General features: G+C 43.2%; 3 protein-coding genes and 1 long non-coding RNA gene across 5 annotated transcripts in view; 3 read left to right on the top strand and 1 right to left on the bottom strand.

The window, feature by feature from the left end:
• Nucleotides 1-11749, top strand: part of LOC125975296 (raftlin) — a 37482-nt gene extending 25733 nt beyond the window's left edge. Inside the window, exons 6-10 of the mRNA XM_049730643.2 lie at nt 438-653; nt 3619-3728; nt 6521-6624; nt 8498-8573; nt 8879-11749. Coding sequence (XP_049586600.1) covers nt 438-653; nt 3619-3728; nt 6521-6624; nt 8498-8573; nt 8879-9373 — 1001 coding nt within the window. The 3' untranslated portion in view covers nt 9374-11749. The remainder of the gene's footprint in view (nt 1-437; nt 654-3618; nt 3729-6520; nt 6625-8497; nt 8574-8878) is intronic.
• Nucleotides 1-18398, bottom strand: part of LOC125975301 (uncharacterized) — a 45622-nt gene extending 27224 nt beyond the window's left edge. The window contains exons 1-2 of one of the 2 annotated variants that reach the window (XR_011087442.1): nt 18119-18398; nt 17674-17817 (exon numbers count right to left, since the gene is read on the bottom strand). This is a non-coding gene — a long non-coding RNA (uncharacterized lncRNA). The remainder of the gene's footprint in view (nt 1-17673; nt 17818-18118) is intronic. The other variant, XR_007483926.2, reaches the window with a different exon arrangement.
• LOC125975300 (homeodomain-interacting protein kinase 1-like) lies at nt 12507-14615 on the top strand. The gene is made up of 5 exons (XM_049730652.2): nt 12507-13288; nt 13369-13623; nt 13688-13879; nt 14286-14418; nt 14497-14615. The coding sequence occupies exons 1-4, from the start codon at nt 13274-13276 to the stop codon at nt 14289-14291; spliced, it is 468 nt and encodes a 155-aa protein (XP_049586609.1). The 5' UTR covers nt 12507-13273; the 3' UTR covers nt 14292-14418; nt 14497-14615.
• On the top strand, nt 14714-17030 carry LOC125975298 (uncharacterized). Its single transcript, XM_049730647.1, has 13 exons — nt 14714-14828; nt 14958-15026; nt 15215-15402; nt 15471-15734; nt 15800-15834; nt 15896-15959; nt 16041-16100; nt 16172-16224; nt 16294-16342; nt 16410-16508; nt 16622-16656; nt 16747-16888; nt 16985-17030. Exons 1-13 carry the CDS (start codon nt 14775-14777, stop codon nt 17025-17027), a joined length of 1155 nt encoding a protein of 384 aa, XP_049586604.1. The 5' UTR covers nt 14714-14774; the 3' UTR covers nt 17028-17030.
• Nucleotides 18399-18410: the final 12 nt, after the last annotated feature.

Here is an 18410-nt window from a genome sequence, read left to right as displayed (position 1 = left end):
AAATTAACTGGCAGTGTAAACGCTCCCTCTTAACTCGCTGCATTCCTGGAAAAAACAATCGCGGGGAAAATTGCGAGCCGCTATTAATTCGACGCACGCTCGGGTCGGAGAGAAGAGACGCGACAAAAGGAGGGGATCGAATTTTTTGGCGCATCAGCACATATCGCGCCGGCGGAGTGTATGCTAATCATACAGAACAGACGGAGCAAAGAGTCACCAAAAGTTCTGACTTTGCTTTAATGAGTGACTTAGTGGTCTCACAGGATGCTACAAATCACGATCGAGCGTAGACTTTGACTTCAAGGCCGCGAGTCGATACAGTTGGGGAACAAAAACACACAAGAAATAACTTGAGAACTTTTTACACTGCACTTAGCACTGGTAGGATGCTAGCAAGCAGCTACAAACTAGCTCGTATTTGTCTTTTCTCTCCACAGGGGCTGAACTTCTGGCTTTGTTCAACCACCCGGCGGTGCGTGAGGGGGGCACGGTGAAGTACTACACGGTCAAGGTGCCGCTGAGAGTGCACGCCGGCATCAACGGCGGCGGCGACGTCCGAGAGGTGGAAGCTAACTGGCTGGATCACATGACGCAGCACTTTAACAACGGAGCCTCCCTGGTCGACGGGCATTTCTACCTCGGAGACATTGACGGTAAATAACGGGCGGTCACAACATCCGTCTGGCTTTCCTTGCCGGCATTCAAACTATTTCCTGTTTGGGTTCTTTGGTGGGCTTTGGTGGGGCATGTCATTCATCTGGCAACGTGAACATCTGGAAACGGATTTTACACATGAAAGCCTCCTGCCCAGCTTTGTGTTGACAAAAAAAGTTTCTTGAAAGAAGAAGAATAAAAACTGCCATACTCAGGTGCTGCTGTTTTGGTTAGCAACAGAATCCAAGATGTGAATTAACTCTGTAAACTATGGCATGCAGTTCGGAAGAAGGTCAGCCGCAAAATTAATAAGAGTTAGCCTCCGTTTAGTAAACAAACATCAGTGTCATGTTCCCGCGTTGTGACCTTTTTTCCAGCAGATGTTCCGGCACCTTCCCATCTTCCATCTGATCCGCTTTGTTCTAGAGATTGCCGCGAGTGCTCTTTGTACACGAGTGTTGTCATGGTGACATCGCGGCCGGCCTGCTGTCGTCGTTTGCATACGCATGTGCGTGTGTTAGATTAGGTCATATTTGGAGAGAAGCGTGTGAGCGTATTTTCGTCTGTGTGTGTTTGGCTGTGGCCGCAGGTAATATAAACGTATTAAATTTACCCAAATGCATTAAACATTGATACACGAGCGTGCGCACACACACACACACACACACACACGTTGTCACCAGAGTGGAGTTTCCCGAGCAAGACGTGCAGAAGTGCAAAACAGGACTGTGTCTTTTGTTACTCGAATGGCTTAATCTCGCTCTCTGCTGTGAGGATTTAGTCTTTTTCGTTTCTTTTTTTTTTCCCCTTGTCACGCACACGCCTGAGCCGCTATTCAACATGCGCCACACTCGGCTCGCTACGAGTTCTAAATTTGGGCAAGGACGACAAACGCTGCCACTCAAATCAGCCCACGTGCAAATTTTTTGTATGTCATGAAAAAGGTTTCGCAAAGTGTTGCCGTTAGTTCGTGTTGTTGGACTTGTGGGACGTTCATTGATATTGTCAGACCTATATAATAAAAAATAAATTAACATATACATTCAAATGAAATTAATTTATCAAATAAAAATAGTGTTCAAATTAAATGAGTTAGTTCAATGAATATATTAAATTAAGATTAAATGAATGCATTGAAATGAAATGTTTTTAAAATGAAAATCGAATTAATTTTACATTAGAATCATTTTAATACATTATAATTAAAACTTCACACAGTAATGTAGTAAAAATAAATGTTTTTAAATTGAAATTTAATTAACACATTAAAGTAACAATTCATGTTCTTCGAGTGCATGTAGCCCAAGTCTCCTCTTAGCTGCATAGCTCCAAAATACGAAATACGTCTAATGCCGGAATCCAGAAAGATGCAGGTGCATAACAAACATCTAATAAATAAATAAATCGCCATTGACGTTGCGACAAGGCGAGCGGCACCGAGCTAATCCCTTTGTTACACATCGCAAGCAGTGTTGGACTAGCAAAAGGATTAGTCTGCATCCACAAACATTACTGTTGCTACTCCCGTATTATCATCTACAGCAGGAAATAATCACGACTTGAATGATTATTTCAATCTTTGGCTTCCTTTAGCTTGAGACGGTCAAAATAACGACAAGCGAGCATTGTCGCTGTCGGGCGGAATCTGTTCATATTGTGGGTCGGTTATATTTACAAATAATAAAGCAATCTAAAAAATATATATCATGATACGAAAATGACTTCATAAAAAAATTGTCCGCCATGTTGTGGAGTCTCAGCGGTGTGTTGAAGTGAGTTGAGGAGCTTCATTTAGACAAAACTAGTGCTTTGGTATCCATCGACAATTCCAGCTTATTTTGCAGTAGGGACTCAATTGCTCACAGATGTTTGCTATTCGCAGCACATCACTCAACTGTCATTTACTGCCATGTAAATTCTGCCTAGCAACAGAGATTAAGAGCTTGCGTACCAGCTACGCACACACAGGTTCACCAGACCCCGTCCCGTCCACTGTGTGAAATATAAATGAGCTGTCAGCGCCGGTCCCGGCCTCCATTTTGAAACGGGCAGACATGACCCCGGTCACACGTCTTTCTCCGAGCTTTAATGCGCACGCACTAATGAGCACAACATTTTTCATTTGGCACAATCATTTATTGATTAACCACCCAGAATGCATCGCTCTGACATCAAACATCGGAGTTCGCCCGGCGGTGCGGCTTTCCCCCGTAAATGTGTCACTCAAACGCCAAATCCAGAAGCGCCGTCACACTTTACTCACCCGGAAAATATCGTGCAAAACGTGAACTCTGTACATTTCGAGAATGCGGTGATTTGATTGGTTGACGGAGAATGGTCACTCCAGAATGGGTAGAGGGAAAAAAAAAAAAAGTCTGGATGCTTGGATGGGGGGGTCTTGGGGGGGTCCTGGAGTGAACAATGTCTGCATTTGAGGGAGCCAGCAGATGTCTGAAGCGTCTTCAATTGAGAGTGCACCAGCCCCTAATTAGGTTTTGGGGAGGCATCTATATGAATCCCCCCCTTCTCGCTGTCTGTCCGCTTTCCTATCCTCCTTCCTGTCGCTCTAGCCATAGGCCCCGCCCCTCCCCACCAACACTATTATTGGGGGTCTCGTAATGAAATGTGGAGTGTCTTGTATTGCGTCTGGGCTCGGGCAAACTGTATTAGCGTGGAAATGGCAGGGCAGTAATGAGAAAGCACTCAGGGCCAGCCTGGATGACCGTGCGCCAATTGCCCAACACACGTGTGTGTGGTGCGTGTGTGTGTGTGTTGAAAAGGAATAACAAGAAATGCGGAGGGGAGGCTCGGGGGGGTCATGAAGGCCACTCTGTCTGGGATGAGATGCAAAGGGAACGTATCAGCAGCGTTGGAGCATGTTTGAGATCATGTGACCCTTTTGGCACTGCCTGTCAAAGACAGATTTATTAATACTAAAAATGATATTTTTTTTTTCAATCGCAGATTTGCTTCCAAAGTCGGTGGAGAGCGTCTTTGTGTTCCAGGAAGCCAGCGAAGGCGAGGCCAATACTACCTACGACGCCATCGTGGTGGAGCAGTGGACCGTCATTGACGTAGGTGGACTTTTGATCAGATTTTAACAATAATATACATGAAGTATTTGATTTTAAATCATATCTGAGGTCAAAAACAAGATTCTTCTGAAGAAGCTGAATCAAAACAAGCTTTGCAACAATTTGACCCTTTCTGTGCATCTTTGTACAATTTCTCTACTTTTTATTGCTTTTCTGCTCGTTTTTATTGTTAGCGGAATGAAACGTTGAAACATGTAGTACATCTTATTGACATATTGAGCGTGCGCGTGTGTGCGGGCCCGTCGCGGTAAACAAGCTCTTATCTTCTCCTGATTATATCTTCCAAAGGTTTGGTGTTAAAATGGATTTCTGTCCAGTGTGTTTAAAAGGTGTGTGTGTGTGTTATATACTGTATGTGTGTATACAGATGCTATCTCGCTAATGGAATTTAGACTTTTCTCAGTGTGAAAGGACGTTTTTTGTCCCACCAATTCACCTCTTGACGGTTTTAACGAGCTAAGTGGGGCGTTTACTCGGTGAAAGTGCAGTCAATCGAAAGAGCAGTGAACGTGAAGCTTCGTTGGTTCCGAGATCTTCTCGCGTCACCCCCGTTTAATGTAAAACTTAAAATAGCTAATGAAAGTCTATTAGCTTAATGCTACTAAGTCATTTGAAAAGAAACTGACTGGCTAAAGCAAACTAGCATAGACGTTACGGTACGTCTAAACTTTAAAACATTCTGTTTGACACGGTGTAGTAAAAGTTGAGCGACTTTGTAAATTAAGAACTCGCACAACATTCAAGGTACTTAAAACGTACGTAAAATTGAAATAGCTAATGAAAGTATATTAGCTTAATGCGACTATACAATGTGAAAAGGCATTGACTGGCAAAACTAGCATAGACGTTACGGTACTTCGAAACTTCAAAACAACTCCAAATTCAGATCTCACACAACATTCAAGGTACTTTTGTGTTATTTAGTTGAAGCCATGGGAGATTAATTTAACTGTAGCGTCGAAAAAACAAGAGATGTAAGCAATCTTAATTGACCCATTTGCATTGCGCTTCATCTTCATCATGCTGTTTACTTTCAATGCTTCTCAGTTCCCCGAATTTGGCTCGAAGACTTCAAACCACAACAGAGGCTTTCCTTCATTTATTTAAATCGAGCGGAATGTCCTTTTAAAAAAACAAACTCCTGACGGTTGCTAGTGAGCATTGTTCCTTGGTTCTTATCGAAGCGGCAGAATCCGACAGGCCGAGCGAGACCTCTCCTGCTGGGCGCTGGTGCAAATTAGCCCGGGCGCTATCTGGGTCGCGCCTCTTGTCTCACCTCCGCCGGGGAGAACCGAGACATCACACATATTGCAAGCAAGGCGTGTGCCACATGCTAGCTGGTGACGGCTATATCTCGGTTAAGTCTAAACTAAAAATTAAAGAGCAAACAATTTCGGTTTTGACACCAGAAGAAACAATCTAGATATACCCAGGTGACATTTTCTGTTTTTACATAAAAATCACTTTCCATAGTGGGGGGGGAGTCAGAGCAGATGCGTCATCTTTAAACAAAACCCAATGAAACTCAAAACTCTTTCCATGAATAAAAATGAAGGCGCGCACAGCGAGTGAACTCGCAAAAAAATCAAGCCAAACTTTGGTTTGTGACTTTTGAACGCCGTTGACATTTGAATGCGTGCGGTTGTTGACTTGCTGAACACGTTTGCCGCTTATCACTTATTTCTCTTGCTTGACATTTTTATGTTTATTTTTGCGCTTTGCCTCCAGGCTGCTTTTGGCTCGTGCGTCACCGAATGAGTTTAAATTGTATTTAAATGTTTGTGATGTTTGACATTCATTATTTGTGTCTGTTTGCAGGCTTCATTAGCTTTTTCCATTTATTTGTCTTATCAAAGTGCATTAATTCAGACTTCATTTCCTGTTGAGGCTACTAGCTGCTTTTATTACATTTTGGTACGTGCATTTCAAAAATCAGCGATGTGGGCACTTTATATGAAAAATGTCTGCATTTGGTTTGATTTAAACTCTTTTGCTCACTCAAAACATGCATTAAATTAAATCCACCCGGCACATATCAGATGGCATACAAAATAACTTTTTATTTTTATTTTACTTCATTCACTCTTGCCCACTGAGAACTTGTCAAATCTTGTAAGAAACTCTGTAAAATCCCACAGGACCTGTCCTAAATCCCATGAGACAGGCTAAATCTCACGAGATTACAGCTAAATCCCACGAGATTTCTAAATCCCACGAGACTTCCGCTAAATCTCACAAGACTTCTGCAAAATCCCATGAAACTTCAGCTAAATCTCACGAGACTTCAGCTAAATCTCACAAGACCTCAGTTAAATCCCACGAGACTTCAGCTAAATCTCACGAGACTTCAGCTAAATCTCACGAGACTTCAGCTAAATCTCACGAGACTTCAGCCAAATCCCACGAGATAACCTCAAATCTCAAGTCTTTCGCTCTCACTTTAAAATCCCCTTGCAACATGTCGTTTTTAACGACAATTAATGTCCTAAAATAAATATGTGGGTATCCCCTACCTGATAAGACACACAAAATGAGCAGTTTCACTGAGCAGCTTGTTTGTTCAAGGTCTTAGTGTTGCTGACAAACTCTTGTCGTCAGCTCAGCGCGTTGCTATGTTGACTCATAGCAACCGGGGATTTTCTACGGTGCTTGATTTATTTTTTCCAACCTTTGGAGCAAACTCCAACACGACACAAAAGCCTCCAATAAAAGCGGCGATACGCATAATCATACAGATTGATTGTACTAGGTGCTGGGTGTTTTTTCCACAGGGTTTACAGGTGAAGGCTGACTACGTCCCCCTGCTGCAGTCCTTGGCGATGTACGGCTGGAGACTCACCTGTGTGCTGCCAACGCCCGTCATCAAGACCAACAGGTAATCAGCCATTGGCCATTTTGGGGGAAAATTCAGGAACGAAGCTAGCCTCACTTAGAAATGCACATACTTGAAAAGATACAGGAAGTCGGCCATTTTGTTTTGAAGTGACTATTGTTGGGTTGTTTTGGCTGTTTTTAAAGCACAAAAAAGTGTTTGTCCCTTTGCTACCAAATTTCTACCGTGTATTCTGGAACGATGTGTAATAATAATTGCGCAGCACACGAAACTCTTTGCAAGTTATCTCCTTTCACACTTGTTTGTGGCTACGCTGACACATCTCTCCATCGCTTGGCCTAGATTGTATGAAGTGGAACACAGCTAGCACGCACACCTTGTCTCGACTTGCGGTTCAAACAGACTTCTTGCTCGAAAGACGTTGACCTGAATCTGCTTCCCCGCAACTTAAATAAAAGCCGAGCAGCAGTCACAGGAAAATCTCGTAATGTTCTCTCGGCTAAGCTCGTACTGACAACGCTGGAAGGAGGAACTTGGCGAGATCAACATGTGTGGAAAGCTTCTCGTCTTAGATGACAAATTGCTAGAAATGACCAAGAAAAAAAAAAAAACGACTCATAATATCACGGACCCCCCCCCCCCCCACACCCCGTTTACACGGCGCAACACAACGGCGCTAATTAATCAAGCCGGCCTAGATAGCGCACAACAAGCAGCTTATTTCTCACCCAGCCCGCAAACAGTTTTGATGATACATTTCACTCCGATACTCATTAGGCTCGTCTATTCGCCCGCTGGATGAAACAACGTGTCTGCAAACGGGTTCCGGCGTGGTTGTTTTTGTCTCATCTGAAATGGATGCTAGCTGGCGTCTCCGCGCAACATTAACCCCGACGCTCATCTTGCCTTGGCTGCATTCAATTAGTGTAGCTGGTGATTACATTTTGGAGCCATTAAGTCATTTCTCATTGTTCGCCAATAAAAAAATAAATAAAAAAAAAACCCGCATAAAAGTCTTGTTCGATTGATGATTGCGTATGAAAATCAAAGCTCATTATGACAACGAGAAAGATCACGTATTGGACCTAACGTCAGTTCAACCCAGTGAGGTTTTAGATAATCAAATTATTTATATAATTTTGTTAGGTTTTTTTTTTAGCCTCCAGGTCTATTCAGTCGTGAGTAGACGTGAAGTCTTAATAGCTCGGCGACAGTGTGTGCCACAAAGGCCTGTCATTTCCTCAACAGGCTGGACTGAAGTTTCTGCTGGGAAAGCGTCTTTTTTTTTTTTCCGCCTTTGATTCCCCCCACCAAGCCCGTCCAGCGTTCTCGACAGCCGAGAAAATAGCTCACGCAGACGTCTCGAGCAGGCCCGCTAATGGAAAAAAATGTTTTTGTGAAGCTTTTTGGGTGGTTTATATAAGGAGTCTTGCATCTATTTCATGTCGCGAAAAGGGAAGATTTGCAGCGGGGGCTTTTTAATGTTGCCGAGCCAGTCATCAAGCTCTTATTCGTGGGCGACGTTGGACGGGCTTCGTTTTTAGCCCAAAACAGCAGGATGGAACATGAAAGCCACAAAGCAGACGCAAACAAGAAAGCTGTCAGCGTCAGCCCCGAGCGGACGATTTATACAAAAACAAAACGGGGCCGACGTCTCGTTAATGAGAGCGGCGTGAAGAAGGAATGAAAGGAGCGGGATCGTAAAGAGGCGCCGACCCAAAACGTGACACGGGCCTATGTTGTGAAAGCCGTAGAAGCTTTTGTTAGGTACGGAAAAACAGACGCTCAAAGATAAATCGCAAAGTGCGTCGCCGACGTCAAAGCGGCGCTGACAAATTACGAAACTAAGAGCTTATCAAGAGTCTGAAATTTATTTTTGAAGATCATCATCCAGATCATGTCCTGTTCTTTGCAGTGATGGCAGTCTGGCGACCAAGCAGATTGTGTTTCTGCAGCGACCAGTCCTGAGCCGGAAGCAGAAGGAATCCAAGGTACACTTTGCTCTCATTGTTTTCAAATGGCCGCTTCCACGTTTTCCTTTTTACGCTAAACACAATGGCCTCTCTGTGAGCGTTATGGTGGGCGAAATGTTTACAGAAGTCCAACTGGACATTTTTTGGAGATGACCTCTGAATAGTCGTGAGAACCTCTTTGAGTGGAATGACATAGGCCACAGATTTAGGAGATAGCTCAAGTCCAACACATTTCCCTTGACGGCAACTTTTGGACCTCATCAGTCTGATGTCTGCATTTTATGTATATTATGAACACTAATCCAAAACTTTCCATGTTCCAGAAACTGATCTTCAAACCTCGTGGTAAGGCCAACAAGAATGGCATCAAAAACAAAGAGAAGAAGACAAAACCCAAATCGGAAAAAGGCATTCCCGATCGTAAGGAAAATGGCGAGAAACCAAATGAGCAAGATGAAAAGATTGAAGACCAGAACGCTGTCAAGGTTGAAACTGTTCAAACAAAGGAAGAAGCGGAAGTCGTAGAAGAGATAGAAAAGGAAACCTTTGAACTTGACGAGGAGGGATTGGCAGAGTCTCCGGAGAGGACAGACGTCCAAGAAGTCACAGAAACTGCGGCTGACGAAAAAGACGATCAGATCAAGGACGAGCAAGAAGTTGAAGTTTCAGTGGAAAATGGCCTAGAAACGGACGAAGATAAAAATGAAGATGAACCAGACCAGAACCAAGGCACGATTGAAGAATCAGTTGGCCTGGACCTCAAGGACAAGGGTACGGTGGCAGATTCACAGAGCCCGAATGAAATCCTCCAAGAGTAGCCCAGAATTTGAAAAGCCCTACCTCGAAAACCTCAAGACAGGGTTCACACCAAACATTATTGGGACTTGGAGCACCATCGACTTTGAAATCTGCCATCTTTCATCTACCGACTGCTGTATAACCACACCTTGTGAATGTACCACGTATCCTGAAGGAAGCAAATGAAGATGCTCGGACTAGACTTGGATCGAGCGCTTGCAGTCTGTTAGCTGGCCGGCGCCTTTTAATGGCCAGACTGATATCCGCGGGAAAAGTTATTTTTGGACTCTTGTTGATCTAGGTGACGAACTTAAAAGTCTAAAGACCACTGGCTAACCTCCGTCATACTGCTGACTGCCTAAGGACAGAAAAGACTTTTGATTCGTTCAACTCTACGGGATCTGAAGTGTTAGCCTTGGCTAACATTGGGAGTGGGATTCCTTTGCGACAGGCAATCCAAAGTTAGCGACACAATGTTGACGGCTACGCTCACCTCGCATACAGAATGTTCCGAACAAGCGGATGTGAAATTCACGGGACTATAATGTAGCTTTTATCTATCGTATCGTAAACAACGTATGCTATGAAACTCGACTTCTGTAGCCGTGTCTCTTGCCATACTGAGGATTTGACAAATATATTCCATTAAATTTCACTTGACAGCAGCCTTCGATAAAAAAAAAAAAGCACTTTTCTGAAAAGTCCATTCATGCCAGGGAATGAATTGAGGAAAATGGTGCCTGTGGCGCGTAAAACGAAATGAACTGACTCGTTTTAAAGTAATAGCGGTTAGCATGGCTCTTACCTGCGGCTATTAAAGCGCTCCTCAGCGGGTGTTGTTTAGAACAGTGAGCGAGTCGTGAGATGCCGTTGCTTGCCTAAAGGCCGGACGGCGGGTGGGTCGCTAAGGTGAGCGGCGACCACATCGGCTACACGAATCGCCCGTTAGCTCGCTAATGGTTTTTGTCAGTAGGGCATCTGTCAGGAATTGTGCATTTCTTACAAAAGGAGACTGAGGGATTCGTTTTGCCACAGCGGTATTGACAATAATGTCGAGCCCAGGTACCTTAGCAAATAGCTTTTGAGATTTCACACAAGTCACACTTTGACGTGAACGGAATGATTTTTTCTGGTTTGATTGTTTTGCTGTTTAAATGTTATAATTACACCCAACGAGACGCCGTGTTTTGTGCTGTCCATGTGTCGTCTGGTGCTGTTTTTGTGTAGAGCGGAAAACACACGAGACCAGCTTAGCCTTAATTAGCCAAATTCTCGATTTTTTTTTTGTAAGTTGCCTCTTAAACGACTTTCCGCAAAAATATTTTGCTAGTGAGGCGCCTGCCTATCCTATTGAGGCTTCAAGCTACCTCCCTAGGGTTTCTTGGTTTTAAGCTTGATGTCTACGCCCTTCCCGATGGCAAAATGTGAGGTCATACTTAATGGCAGCCCAGGTTCAAGGGTCACATTTGGCCGCCGGATTGATTTTTCCAGAGGATAGAAGCACTCTTAATTGTATTCCAAGATGTGAGGAACATTCTCTCACTGGCTTTTGGCTGCTCCTGGGCTTTCATTGAATGTTTTATTTCGTGCTTTACAATGATTTATGCAAATGGCATCGCGCTTGGGCGCCACAGAGCTTATGTAGTTTTTTTTTTTTTTTTTTTTATACAGGGGTTACTTGGTTTACATATGGTTGGGAACAAAAAAAATCAGACAGTGACGATATCAAGGTTTTGCGATACTGTATCGTGACGATATTATACGTTGCCCATTGACCATAAAAATACGCGAGTGCTAACATGCTAACATTTAACTGTTCATTAGTGACAACGGATGTTACGAAACGGACACGATGGTTTTTTTTCATTACGGTCAACAATCCGTACGTCATGCTGGTTAATCAGCATCCGATCGTGGCTGATAACGATTCGGTCCTTGGCAGTCTCGACGTTTTGTCACGCCATACCAAAAATGGTCAATTCTGCTTTGAGGCGATTTTCATGGTTAGAAGGAATTTAATTTCATAAATTTCACCGGTTTGTTTTTTTCTGGCTATTTTAAACATGGCGATCAGCAACACCCTTGACCTGCCCTCCCCTTAGTGACATCATCAAGGTCACATGATAGCACTTTGTTTGTCTCAACATTCCATTCGGACAGGCATCGACGGTCGTACCTTGACGAACATTTTGTGGGTAGTAGTGTTTTATTTGTTTTGTCAGGAAAGAGACATTTGAAATTCCAGCTGCCTGTTTTTGTGTGTTAAAAAAATGCCAGTGATGGTGTCAAAGTATTCTTTATCTGTGTGCTGTCCCGTCCATCGACGTTGTTATTGTTAGCCGCCGCTACTGCATCTGTACAATTTGTACATTATAAAAGTATTTATATTTAATGTCCACACGTGTGCTTCTTTACTGGGTTCTTAATGCCATTGTCAGATAAAAAAAAAATCCTAAAAATATTTTTTTTCAAACAGATAACACAATAAAATAACTACTGATGAATATCACATTCCCTACTCCCATGTCTTAACGAAATTATCACATTAGCACTCGAAGCCATGTTTTGTTGATGACATCATTAAACGTCATTAAATGTGCATTTGGGCTACTATTTGGCTCGCCGTGGTAAAAGGTCAAAAGTTTGCATCCAACGCTGATGGGATATTTGCGCCGCTGTTGCACCGCAACACGGCACCCAAGGGCCACATTACACACAATCACACACAAACACACACATGTATAAACACACAAATGTAGCTTGTAAAAGTACAGCAAGAAGGACAAATGAAAAGCGGGGGACACATGAGAAGCTTTTGCTTCTGTATGGACGTGGAAATCCTAATAATGCCACAAGGCCCCCGCACGGCCCTCGCAGGTCAATATTTCAGCCCCGATAATAACACGGCTCGGCGTTATGAAAGGCCCACAAGGCCAACTCAATCCATACCGCCTAAGACTAAAAGATCATTAAGAGCAAACCCCAAACACCAAAGCACTCTCCTGTCTGCATTGATTGATTGCTAATTGAAGACATTGATGAGTCCATCACACACACACGGAGACATCATCAAAGGTTTGCATGTCTATTATGTATGAGCTACAGGACTCCATTGAATACAACTCGGCTGAATATTTTGCACAAATGTTTTTTTTTTTTTCAAAAGGCTATTCGTGTCTAATCGAAGGAGGATAATTGACACTGAGGAATAAAAACACTAAAAGTGGGCAATTTGCTTCTCCTTAATAAAGTGTTTAAATTAGACAGCGTATGTCTTACTGGTTGTGGTTCTCAGTCTTCCTCAATGCTACACTGCCCTCTAGCGGAGGGCAGTGATACAACAGCAAAATAATTACACTGCTAGAATTTTGGCTTTAATTTGAACGGAAATAATGCTTTTAAGAGAGGGGGGGAAATAAATTATATATTAAAAAAATAAAGATCCCTCAATATAAGATTATTTTTAGCTTTCCAGGGTGGACTCGTGAGTTGGGGGTGGTGTTTGAGCCCCTTAAAATGCATTCATTATATTATTAAAATGCCAATTTTTTTATTTTTGCCACTTTGCAATCCGCCTTGGTACCTGCGCCACTGTCAGGAAGTTCCTTCTGCACGCTCTCTGCTCAACTTTGAATATATTCAGCTTGATGTGGCGTAATGAGGTCACATGGTGATGATATGGAAATGTGATGTCACTATGGCGGTAGAAGAGGAACATTAGAGACATGACACAGAGCTATGTGACATCATCACTCACTTTACAGGAGCTGCTGGCAGGGACAACTCCAGGAAAAAAAAAAAAAACATTTTATGTTAAAATCAAATAAAAGTACTTAATCAGTCCCCTGCCACGCTTTATATTTTTAAGTGCTGCCGAAGGTGGATTTGTTATATTCATTTGTGTCTGCCATGAAAGGAAAATGGCTGCAGAGCAGGTTAGTAAGCAATTAAGACCCTAACCCTTGTTTAGACACGCACTACAAATTAACTAAATTTTGCTAATGGCGGCTGTCAGAACCCCCCTTACAGGGTGCAGGCCAAAGTCATCACGTCGTCAGAGGAGGAGGCCGTCGCCGTGCTCTCCTCGCTGTACGACGCCGACAAACACCTGAGGGTCCTCCACTCGCCCGCCTCCGACTACCACATCATGGAGTTCCTGGGGGAAGGCACCTTCGGCGACGTGGTCAAATGTTTGAAGACGGCCACTAGGGAGGAAGTCGCCGTCAAGATCCTCAAGCAAATGGACGCTCTGGACTTGTTTAAGAGAGAGGTGCCGGACACGAGGCCCCGTCGGCTACTTTGATGACTTGATTCGATTTAAATATCTTTTTCAGGCCCGGGTGTTGAAAACCTTAATGGATTTCGACACGGACAAAGTCAACCTGATCCAGTGCAAGAGCATCTTTGTGGACAGAGTCTACATGTGTCTCGAGTTTGAGATGTTGGATATCAACTTGTTGGACTTCATGAACAGCAGACCCACCAAGTGCCTTCTGGTCAAGGAGATCCGACCCATTCTGCATCAGGTACGTTTACCTTCGTCTAAAGTGGTCAGATACAAAATGTCTATATTTTGCATTCTCCAACGGCTAACAAAGAAAGTTCAGTAAAGTTGTTTCCTTTTGTAGCATGATGCTAACACTGTATGTGTAAGCTAGCAAGGGATGCGAATCAATGTAACAGGGTTGTTTCTTTTTGTAGCATGATGCTAACATTATATGTATAAGCTAGCAAGGGATGCTAATAATGTAATGTTTCAACAAGTGATTTTAGTATGTGTTACATCGCATACATCGGCAGAGCCGGCCTGCTATGTCTTCAAAAGCCAGCAAGCCTGGCGGATGACGCTATCATAATTGAATACCATGTACTCGTGTCTTCAGCTGGCCGTGGGCCTGCATTTTCTGAACAGTATTGGACTTATCCACGCAGACCTGAAGCCCAACAACATCATGTTGGTGGAGCACGTCAGCCGGCCGTACAAAGTTAAAATCATCGACTTTGGCTTGGCCCAGCACATCTCGGAGATCCACCAGGGTCAACACTTTCAGAACCGCCGCTACAGGTATCTTTTTTGCCCTCCTAATTTTGTTGAGATACTTGATAACTAGTTGCAGTACGTATTGATTTTTCTTGTTTTCAGGGCGCCGGAGATCATTGTCGGTTTTCCCTACGCGGAGGCCATCGACGTGTGGTCTCTTGGTTGCATTATTGCCGAGTTGTTTCTGGGCTCTCCACTTTTCTACAGCACCTGTGAATACGACATGGCAAGAAAGCACCCGCCACTCCTAAAAAACTTTCTCAAGTGGTCCGACATAAGGTCACTTCAATCTCGAACTTTTTTCCTCCCCACAGTTGAGGAAGATCGAGCATATCCTGGGTCACTTTCCACAAAGACTACTGAACATTGGAGTCAACACTATGTATTTTTACAAGAGGGAGCGAGGCTTCCAGTCATTTCAGTGGAGACTAAAGGTAGAAAGTAAATCGGGTGCATTTGTAAACTTACGATTAGCTACTAGCTAGCAACAACCTCCGATTTTTAGCGGCGAACGAAATTTAGCATCACTTTGATTCTGACAGTTTTGCATCACCTCTCCCTAGACGACCAACGAATATGGCTACGTGGCTTGCACCAACAATTTTATCAACTCTCTGGATGACCTTTGTAAGGTATCAAGCTTTGTTGTTTATCGTACAAAGAATGCGAAATGCCATTTTTGCGACTGCTGCTGCCAAGGCGAAAATGCCAAACAGAATAAAAAAAATTGGAACTACCAAGAAATTCACAATCTGTGACCTTACAAAATGTGATTCTTTATATGTCTTGGTATTAAAGCCTGCAGTGTGTTCCGGTCCAGGTCAGACAAGTGGTCCACCTGTCAAATGAGGACACCACAGCAGAAATCCGAGACCAAGAGATCTTTGTGGATTTGCTGAAGCAGCTGCTAAGACCTGACGCCGGCCAGCGACCGACCCCCAATCAAATTCTACAGCACGCCTTCGTCACTATGGATGACCTTGAGCTCAACCACGCCGACACCTTCTAGTAGGTTCACGGCGAGGAACTGTAGAAGCCACTTGAGTAGATTAAACACCTCGTTTCTTCTGTTCAAGCTTGAAACTGAGCTGCGAAATGATGCAGGCCTGTCAGAATCCAAATTCGGGAACTCGGGCTTCACACAATGAGACCGCAAGCGCTCGTCCCACTTGGCATATCCACCGGGAACATCCCGACATCGTGGGCATCTCGTCACACATCACGAGTGGCCTCAATTTGGACACGCTCAATTCGGATCCGCAATTGAGCCTTGCGAATCAGCTCCGTTCAGTTTGCCTCCACAAGTCGCCGCCCCAGGAAAATATGTGGCACATGGCAGGGTAAGCTAGTTAGCCGAAACCGCTAGCTTAATAAAAACTACCGATTAATCGGTCAAATTTTTCAGAGAACCAAAACAGAAGGAGGATCAGGAGCAACGAGGTACGTTTGACCTCGCTGCTGGAATGAAGCTACGATGACATCACTTGTGACCTTCCGACAGGGTCTTCCGTCATGATGACTAGCAAATCGGCTAAATCTGAGCCTCCGCCACAAAACAGCAATCAGTCAGTTCTGGACTTTTTTTGGGGGGGGGTCTAGATTTTTTTGAACAGGTCTGAAGTTTACAAGTGTTCTTCTTTGAACAGAGTGCCTAAAAGTACCAACCGAGATGGTGACCAAACACCAAAGACGGCAAGGAGCATCAAGTAGGTTTGTGTTCAAAATTATTTTTAACACGTTTGTGTGTCATTCATCTTTGGTGTTTTTAATGGTCGAGCACCAAGAGGAGGAAATGGAAAACCAATCCGGGCGCCATCCGCACAACACAAGGTAAGTGAACTACTGTAAGAATAACGACAATAAAAACAATTTTTTTTGAATGTGTTTGTGTTGTCGTAGGAAAAGGAAAATTGAAAAGAAGAAGGCGACCCACACCGAGCAGAACAAGGTCAGTGTGACGTCACGCTTTTTTTATACTGATACATTGCGATCAATATGTTGCCATTGGTGCTCAGGGAGTCGCCAATAACAAAGAAGAGAAAAATGAATCCAATAGAACCCCCGACAACGGAAAGTAGTAATGAGTCTACGGCTAAACCAGCAGAGCCCAGTGTGTAAGTATTTGAGACTGACTGACTTATTTGTTATAATGTAAATATACTTAAAAAATATATAAATAAAATAAAAATAAAATATATAACTATCATCCACTATTATACTTTTGCAGAAAAACTAAATCTAGAGGCGCCCTGGCGAAACGTAGTAAGTCACTCCGCGCAATATTGGCTTAGCGAGCGAATTGCGTAATCAATCTGTGCATCTTGCCTCTCCTGACGTCTTTCCCCCCCCAAGAAATTCCAAAGCGCAAAAGGACACGGAACACTTACTCGGCCCGGAGAAGGAGAAATCAATCTGCGGGGAAATTGAAGGCAGCGAACACCAGAGAATGGAACAACCAAACTCAGGGCCCTTCCGAAATTACAAAGCGCAGTGGGTAGGTTACAGGGTGACGTCATAGCCTGTACTTTTTTTTTCTTTTCTCTCATCAAAATGATTAGCAGCGCTAAAGCACCATTCTTCTGTACAACAGTGTGGGCAATGACAACACCAAAAAACACAAAGATAAGACGTGACGGGTGTCTACAATCAAAACGTGAGATTTTTTTTATTTGATTTATAAAAATATCTTTCATTCTTTATAGCAATGTCAACAAGTCTTTGTCCTTCTTTGGGTAGACCTTCCTAAAAACAAGAGGACCTGGTCCAGCAGAATCTCTAAACCTAGCGAGGCAACCAAAGCTAACCCCAACTGAAGAAGGGCACGGTATTCTAGTGCATTAAATACTCTATACCGAAAGTTTATGACATATATATATTTTTTACTTTTAGATCTGTTGATTGATTGCCCTGATGGTGTCTCAGCAGACTGATAAATTCTCGGTGGCAGTCCAGGTATGACATCTCACAATTTAGATTTTTGACAAACTTAACTTCAAATCAACGTCTTTGCTTAGTCTGTTCAGGTTTAAAGGAATGCGAGGAGTCTTCAAATGATAGAGATGCGAAAGAAAAAGGGTACAAACTTATCTGAAGCAAACATAATGTTGCTCCATTTGTGTTGCATTCGTAGACCGTCGTAAAACAAACCATTTACAGATCAAGAGTGAGCAGACATTAACATAGTCATAAAATACATACTTGTAAACAAAACTACATAATAGCAGCCTTGAGCTCAGGCCAGCAACAAAATGGCGGGAAGGCATAAAAGATTTAACTTACTTTTAGATGACTTGAGGCTTCGTTCCACTTTCTTAACAAGGTCATTTGCTCCCTTTAGGGGTTCCATGCGTCCGGCCACAAGTTTGTAATTTCAAAACATCTAATCATGTTTAAACTGGGAGGAGTCTTCAAATGATACAGATGCTAAAGAAAAAGTGTACAAAGTACTTTTAAAGCAAACAATTTTGCTCCATTTGTGTTGCATTCGCAGACTGTCGTAAAACAAACTGCTTACAGACCAAGTATGTGTCATAAAACACATACTTGTAAACAAAACTATAGATTAACAATTAAGGAAAAACATATTTATCTGAACCAGTGACAAATTAGCAACTCCAAAAACAAAACAGTCTTAAAAGTCAACACGTACATAAATAACACAGCAGCCTTGAGCTCAGGGCAGCAACAAAATGGCGGGAAGGAATAAAAGAGTTGTTTAACTTACTTTTAGATGACTTGAGGCTTCGTTCCATTTTCTTAACAAGGTGCCTTTAGGGGTTCGGTGTGTCCGGCCACAAGTTTGTAATTTCTAAATATCTAATAATGTTTAAACTCGTAAAAAAATAAATTAAAAAAAACAAAACAATAGCCCGCAGTCGCCGTCCATCAAACTTCCTCCTTACCTGCGCACCGCTTCTAATTAACTGAGCTCGTTCACGAGCGTGCGCGCGCACAGCGTGCTGGCTTGAACACATTTTGTCCAGTAGGTGGCACAATTGGTCCTTTAAAAAAATAGT

This window comes from Syngnathus scovelli, chromosome 9, assembly GCF_024217435.2.
Source record: "Syngnathus scovelli strain Florida chromosome 9, RoL_Ssco_1.2, whole genome shotgun sequence".
NCBI lineage: Eukaryota > Metazoa > Chordata > Actinopteri > Syngnathiformes > Syngnathidae > Syngnathus > Syngnathus scovelli.
This window is presented reverse-complemented; position numbering and strand designations above follow the sequence as displayed.

Bases quoted from the DNA above. Each gene is read 5' to 3' on its own strand.
- LOC125975300 (XM_049730652.2), top strand. The intron at 13,624-13,687 runs GTGCCGGACACG...TATCTTTTTCAG, and splicing joins TGGACTTGTTTAAGAGAGAG to GCCCGGGTGTTGAAAACCTT.
- LOC125975298 (XM_049730647.1), top strand. From the start codon at position 14,775: ATGTATTTTTACAAGAGGGAGCGAGGCTTCCAGTCATTTCAGTGGAGA. The intron at 15,027-15,214 runs GTATCAAGCTTT...GTTCCGGTCCAG, and splicing joins CTCTGGATGACCTTTGTAAG to GTCAGACAAGTGGTCCACCT. The intron at 15,735-15,799 runs GTAAGCTAGTTA...CAAATTTTTCAG, and splicing joins AATATGTGGCACATGGCAGG to AGAACCAAAACAGAAGGAGG.